The 6,770-nt window shown below is 40.7% G+C and overlaps 1 protein-coding gene across 1 annotated transcript in view; it reads right to left on the bottom strand.

Annotated features, from left to right (window-relative positions):
* Nucleotides 1-355: 355 nt before the first annotated feature.
* The window catches only part of LOC106956595 (ubiquitin-conjugating enzyme E2 H-like), a 12,877-nt gene continuing 6,462 nt past the window's right edge, over nucleotides 356-6,770 (bottom strand). Inside the window, exons 2-7 of the mRNA XM_015047531.1 lie at nucleotides 5,509-5,585; nucleotides 4,750-4,824; nucleotides 4,561-4,600; nucleotides 4,416-4,468; nucleotides 1,781-1,909; nucleotides 356-886 (exon numbers count right to left, since the gene is read on the bottom strand). Coding sequence (XP_014903017.1) covers nucleotides 762-886; nucleotides 1,781-1,909; nucleotides 4,416-4,468; nucleotides 4,561-4,600; nucleotides 4,750-4,824; nucleotides 5,509-5,585 — 499 coding nt within the window. The 3' untranslated portion in view covers nucleotides 356-761. The remainder of the gene's footprint in view (nucleotides 887-1,780; nucleotides 1,910-4,415; nucleotides 4,469-4,560; nucleotides 4,601-4,749; nucleotides 4,825-5,508; nucleotides 5,586-6,770) is intronic.

The raw sequence follows: 6,770 nt of genomic DNA, 5'->3' as shown, positions 1-6,770 counted from the left end.
TTCCTAAAACGGAGAGGAGGAGAAGAAGGAGGAGAAGAAGAAGAAGGCGGGTGCTAGAAAACAGAGGATATTGATTACGGAGCTCTCTCCCTGATTCCTGCTGAGTATCATCGGAGCAACACAACGCGTCAAAAGGATGAGATTCATGCACACGCTGATGCGCTTAGAAAGTGTGTGATGTGTCTGCATCTTTCTGCAGTCCTGGAACGACTGTCTGCAGCCTGCACACCGAAAACATGAGCCCACTGTGGCCAGCTGCTGCTTTTCAATCCTGTCGTAGCGGTGATTGTGATGATTGCAGCTCCTCGTAGGCGGCAGTGGGGGGAAAAAAAACAAGTTCTTATTTTTAAATCTCTTTTTTTTTTTTTAAGTCATCCAGCTCTGCCTTAAAGAGGAAATGATGGCAAAAGTAAAAAGGTGATGAAGATGTGTTGACGAGTGCCGTCCTGCGTCGGTTTTATAGTGCAGCGTGAAAATCCTGGGGTTGAGATCAGGTGAAATAAAGCAACACTTCATTCTGATCTCTCCGGATGATGAGGAAGAGCGCGGAGCTGATGGTGATGATTTCCTAAACATGACATCGTTGTTTTGTTTTTTTTGTTTTGTTTTTGTTTTCCATACTGCAAAACCTTGTGTAGCAATAAAAATCCTTGTGTTACTGTAAAAAATTGTCCCGTTTGTTTAAATACGAATATAGTACTGAGTTTCTGCTCTTTAGGAAACGATAGTCCGTTGTGAGGCGAAGGACGGTTCTGCCTTCACTACAACTCCATGTCCTGAGCCTCGTCCTCGGAAAAGTCCGACATGGAGCTCTCGGAGGAGGAGTCGCCTCCGCCCTCCTCCTGTTCCTTTAGAGCCTCCTCTGTGGCGTACTTCTGGATGTATTCTGGAAGAGACGAGCAGACAAATGAGTCCAAACCGACGTCCACAGCAGCAGCTTCACGTCTATCAGAAACAGAACGACCTCGTGCGCTTCGGGCGGGAGAACGTTACGCTGCCGTGACTCAAAGAAACTCTGCTTTGCAAAAAAAAAAACTCTCGTTCAAAACTTTCTGCTACTTTGTTTTGGTCCACCAGGTGTGAAGCTTTTACAAACCAAAGGTGATTAAATAAAACTCATTTAAAGGCACTAATGTTACATCACCTTTCGTGGAAAGGCGTAAAAATATTAGGACATATGTTAACATTTTTGAAAGAATTGCCATTTTATTTCTGTTTTTAGGTTTTTAAAAACCATGAAACAAAAAACAACAAAAAAGGATTAAGACATTTTCTTCAATGGGATGTTGATGTTTGTGGCAAATAATTTACACACAAAAAAAACAGCTTAAACATAATGTTGACAAAAAATGTTCCTGATACGTTAATGCAAGGTCTATTCCATACAAAAAAACTAAAACAGAACTGCTAAATCTGCATTTGTTATATCTATATTAAAATATTTAAATGTGGTTCTGCCATTGCGGAAGGACCAAAAAGACACTTGCTGCAGACTCCGAAAGCAGCCGATAAAACACGATAAACTTTATTGTTGGAGCGTTAGAGAATGTGGAAATATTCAAGAGATATGAATATGTGTGTAAAAGCGTTTAGCAGGCACAACAATACAAGTTACATCTAATCCAACAACAATTAAAATACGTGGCATCCTTTCACTGCGCAGACAAAGTCACCGTCTGCATCTCAGCGATCCAGTCCACACCATTCAGTTAAAATCAGATCAATAACTTTTGCTGTATGAAACTACAATTGCAGACATATTCGGGTATTGGTGTCGTACCTTTGATCTTGTGTTTGTAGTCCTCCGGCCGGTGCAGGTACATGGCAGCGGCGTCCCCGTTCAGGGGGTCGATGGGGTTGGGGTAGGCGAGCAGCTGAGGGAGGAAGGACTCGAAGATGTTGGTGAGATCTGAGAAAAGAGTGGAGAAACGTGTGAGAGCGGCATCAAAGTCAGGCACCAGGGGTCTCTCAGTTGCAACTAGGATATTCTGATTTTTTTTTTGTTTTATTAAAAACACAATCGGTTCCTTTTCTGAGCTCATTTCTGGATGGTTCTCCACTGACTTGGCAGAAATCCTCTTTCTTTGACTGGTGTTTAAGGGAAATGTTGCAGTTTAGTTTTAGCGCTGCTGTCTGTTGTGCAACAGAGCTGAGGAACTGGGGGGGAAAGACCAGACAGGAAGCTAACGAGACACGCAGGATTTGCTGCATCTTCTTCACAGCAGTCAGAGGCTTCATCACCCGCAGCTAAAAGGAAGCCAACCAGAAGGACAAATCTCATCCTGTTGGTATCATTAGACTCTCCAAGCTAACTACAAGATATTACCTTTCAACAATGAAGTTAAGACATAAAACGCTGTTTTTATGTTGTCAGTCCCGTGCTTATGGATATAAAACTCAAACATTTAATCCCTAATATATACTTTATTTATCTTTCAGGGCCAAAGCGCTCAGACGTATTGACACGTTTCAAAGTTTTGAACAGATCCCTGCTCGGCCATTACAAATAAACATGTGCGCTACAATAACTGTAAGATAATTTTTACCAATATAAGATCCATGTAACTTTCACTCGATGCAATGTAGAAACACACAGCAGCAGCCAGTGTAATTATTAACACAGCTTCTCCTGACTCTGCTGCTGTCCTGTCCTTGGATAACATTACAGAGCAGCTCTGGTGCCGTCTTATTTGAACATCCAAAGATTAATTTCAGCAGACAAAAATCAATCAAACTTTCAAAAGTCACATTTTTTTTCTTGTTTGAAGTACCTAAAGTCAATGGAACCAGTAAAAACTCTCCAGGAAAAGTGGACAGATTGCACATCTGACTATGGTGTCGCCACATCCCACTCTTCCCTGAATCTATATTGGAGATGCACAGCAGGAAAATATTTCCTCACTCTGTGGCTCTTCTCGTCTTTGCTTGCTGTGTTATTCTATTTAAAGTTGGTTTTTTTTACACAACAGTTAATTAGTATGGCAGATCAGCATTTATGTAAGAACTTGATATAAAAAAAACCCCAGAGTTTATGTTGTTTATGTGAAACCATCTCAGTGTGTGAATCAAGGAGAAATGGAGATCTGTTTCTTGAACATGAACTTAGCTGTCAGCCATAAACAAAACAAGCTCCATGCACAAATGGAAGACGTAAACATTCAATAGAAAAATCTACAGATTTTGTTATTCATAAGTAAAAACCTGAAGAATCAAAATACTTTTCCAATTCAAAGTGCTGCTGCTCTGATCTTATTACGGGAAACAAGGAGAACAATGAAACTGATCGGTAGCCATCGGCCGATTTCTGTGGCTGTTTCTGAACACAACGCTGAACTCATCGAGTTTGTCTTGAGTTTATTTAAACACAGGAGCACAGAAGAGTCCAACCGAATGGGAAACCCAGAGAAAAGTCTATGTGTCCACAACAGTCATCACCCAGTCATGCAGAAACTCCTACGCACAGTCTGCTTCTTCAGGTTAAACTGTCTAACAGAGCAGCCCAGTGAACTCCCACCTGTCTGAGTCGAGCTACAAGTTTATTATATTTTGTACTTTATAGCAAAGAAATTTAAGAAAATTACTTGTTTAGCTTATAACGGTGTAGCATATTTGTAGTTTCCAAGTTAAGCCAACTTAAATAAACATGTTTTTACTATGCAACATTCTTGTGGAAACAGCAAAAAAAAAAAAAAAAACTTTGCTCTCTACATTTATCTAAAAGTATCTGATCGACGACTCAGGAAATTAAGTGCTACCATCAAAACGAACTGTGAAACGTTTAATTAAACACCGATATATTTGCTTGCTCTGCAGATTTTGTCTGTCTGCTGACAGGAGTGTGTGTTCATACACACACACACACACACACGAGCGTACCTGACTCAGCGTGCTTCAGCAACGATGGCAGAGTCTGAAGTTTGTGTTTTCGTCTAGCTTTTGTCAAGCTAGCTTTTGGAAGTTAACAAAATGGATGACACTGACAGTGAACACATACAGTTGCTGCGTGCTGTGATGTCTTGAGGGGACAGGCGGTCTCACTGGCCCTCACCGAGTAGGGGAAACGATGGACCGTCCCCCTAGCGGGTTATGAACTGACTCACAGTCAACGCTGGACGTTTTGGGCCAGACTTTCTTTGACTAAAAACTACAAAGACACCAGACGGCAAAGGAACAAAATGACCTAAACCCAAACATGTCTTCCTCACTTGTTCAAGACTTTCTAATCTATCAGCTCTGAATGCTTGACCCGAATAAAAGCAGCAGTTATCACTGCAGTGTAAGCTGATTAAATAGAGGCACAGCGTAAAGCTCTACAGCAGAGGTCCGGTTTGAGCGCTTCACTCTGTGGTCGTTTTTAGGCCATGACCGTTAGTTTAGCCAAGTTTGGATCTTCAGCAGACGCCCCTGTGACCTACCGTAGAGAGCCGTCCACGTCTGGTTGATAACATCTAAACACACGGTTCCTGACCTGAGGAACACACACAGCAGCAGAGTAAGTGATGAAAAGTGAAATGATTGATCAAACATCTGTCACAACAAGTAGAAGCTAGCTCAACTTACGCTTCATCGATATTGGGATGAAAGATTTTGTTCATAAAACCTGAAAAAAAAGATTTTATTAAGATTCAAACAATCGCTCATTTATTCTCTCATTTTGTGTTTCCATCATATTACTATGATTTGATCATGACAAAATAAGAACTGTCTGGCCTACTTGTCACTAAGACGAGAAGTAAAACTTATCCGTACCTATTGACGGTGATTTGAACGGATATTTATCTGGCAGGTCCACCCGAACCTTCCACACGCCTCCTTCATACGGTGCTAAAAGATTAAATCAAATAAGTGTTCATTTTCAATAATTATGTCTTGAAAAACAATTCATAGTCCTTAAACTTTTTCACCTTTTGCTTCATTCAAACCAGAAACGTTTAAGTGTGGGATTATGGTATTTCATGCTGACCAACACATACATTATGAAGCACAAAGAAAACACCGCTAGACTGAGAGAAAGGAGAGCATTAATTAGTGAAGCAGCCAAGAGGAACATGCTAACTCCAGAGGAGCTGCAGAGGTAAATAATAATAATTATTATTATTATTATTATTATGTCAACTATTGGTCAACCATTGGGGAGGGAAATCTGGTCAGACTACATGGAGTTGGACACTGTTAGAGACTTAAAATTAGGATGGAGGTTCGACCCAAAACACGCAGTCAGATCTGCAATAGAACAGCTTAAAGCAAAAGAATATTAATGTGTTAGAACGGCCTAGTCAAAGTCCAGAGATTTGTTGGATTGGTCTAACACATAAAAATACATAGAAATTTAAGGTTTTAATGTAACAACATGTGAAAAAGTGGTGTGAATTTTGTTTTTTGTTTTTGTTTTTTGCGAGGCTCACAATGCTTACATAAAGTCTAAAAATGTCAAAGTTTACTAGGCTTTATGCAAATCTGGTAAAATACTGTGGTATGCTACTCAAGACAAACAGTATAGACTCTTACTTCCAGGGGGTCCGTGGAACTTGACCACAAACTCATTCAGTCCACTCAGGATAGTGACCTCGTGTTTACTCTCGATGCTGATTCCTGGTTAAAGAAAAACACGCCTCCGACATCCTACAGTGATCAAGAACCTCAGGAGGAAAGTTAAAACCCCGTCAAAGCTGCTTCATAACCGTCTCATAACCCCTCCACAAACCTGGCTGGGCAGAGGTCAAACGCTGGGTCAGTACCATCAGCTGCAACAATGAGATCAATAATTCGGAGGCCTCAATCAGATAAACTCAACCGGCAAACACAAACCTCAACAACAAAACAATTCTCATGGAAGACAAAAATCTTCAGCTGCACAGTAAAAGCAAAAACACAAAGAGGCAATAATGAGTCATTTAAGTCGACGAAAACGTCAAACCTTCTGGATGGCTAATAGTCACAGGATGTGGTGATAGCAAGAAGCATGAGGGTGAGTCAGCTGTCGAACAACAACACAGCGAGGTGGAGGTATTTAATCTCAATGGCTGGTTTGACTCTGAAGTAAGCCTTTCACCTCATTTCATCACTCTGTCAGAAAACTTTCAGTCGTTTATATTCCAACAGTCTAATCGGATCGGCGCTGGCGTGGCAGCTACAGTCGTTTAGCTTCTGGAGAGCAAACAACTCAAACTTCATATGAGCACAAAGAACCAGAATGACAAAGGTTTAAAGAAAATGGCAGCAAACCACAGACAGGAAGACTAAATGTGATCTAAGGCAACGGATCCTATAAATAAAACCTGATAGAGATGTACAACTCGTACTCTTCGCCCCTGAGGGTTACCCGTAGAAACTCAGGCAGCGCTCTTTCAGTTGGAGATGCACAAGAGGAAACCTGCTGGGTTGAAAGCTCACACTGCTCTTTAAATCCGCAAGTTAGCTCATACAATAATCTCATGTTTTTCTACTAATTATAATGACACAAGTCTGTTTCATCAGTTATCCCATTTAAAAGAAAGAAAGCAATCAAGCAGGTAAAAGGTTGTAGTTTTAGGTCTGCCTTCTTTTGTGTTTTGGTTTCTGTCAAGTGTGGGAGCGATGATGTCTAAAATCCATCAGATACCGAGAGAAAGATTCCCCTTCAGCTTATATTGCTACATTTTACTAACATTATTTTTATGCATTTCTTTTTTATTTTTACTGACACTTGCAGTAGGTCAGATTCTTTATTTTCCTAAGCACCTTAAATAAATGCATAAATAAACCTGCCTTGCCTGCAAGATGGTGTCTGT

Source organism: Poecilia latipinna, unplaced genomic scaffold (genome assembly GCF_001443285.1).
Source record: "Poecilia latipinna isolate Pla-1442-1.1 unplaced genomic scaffold, P_latipinna-1.0 Scaffold831, whole genome shotgun sequence".
Lineage (NCBI taxonomy): Eukaryota > Metazoa > Chordata > Actinopteri > Cyprinodontiformes > Poeciliidae > Poecilia > Poecilia latipinna.
Note: the sequence above shows the minus strand (reverse complement) of the source record. Positions and strands in the feature narration are given on the sequence as shown.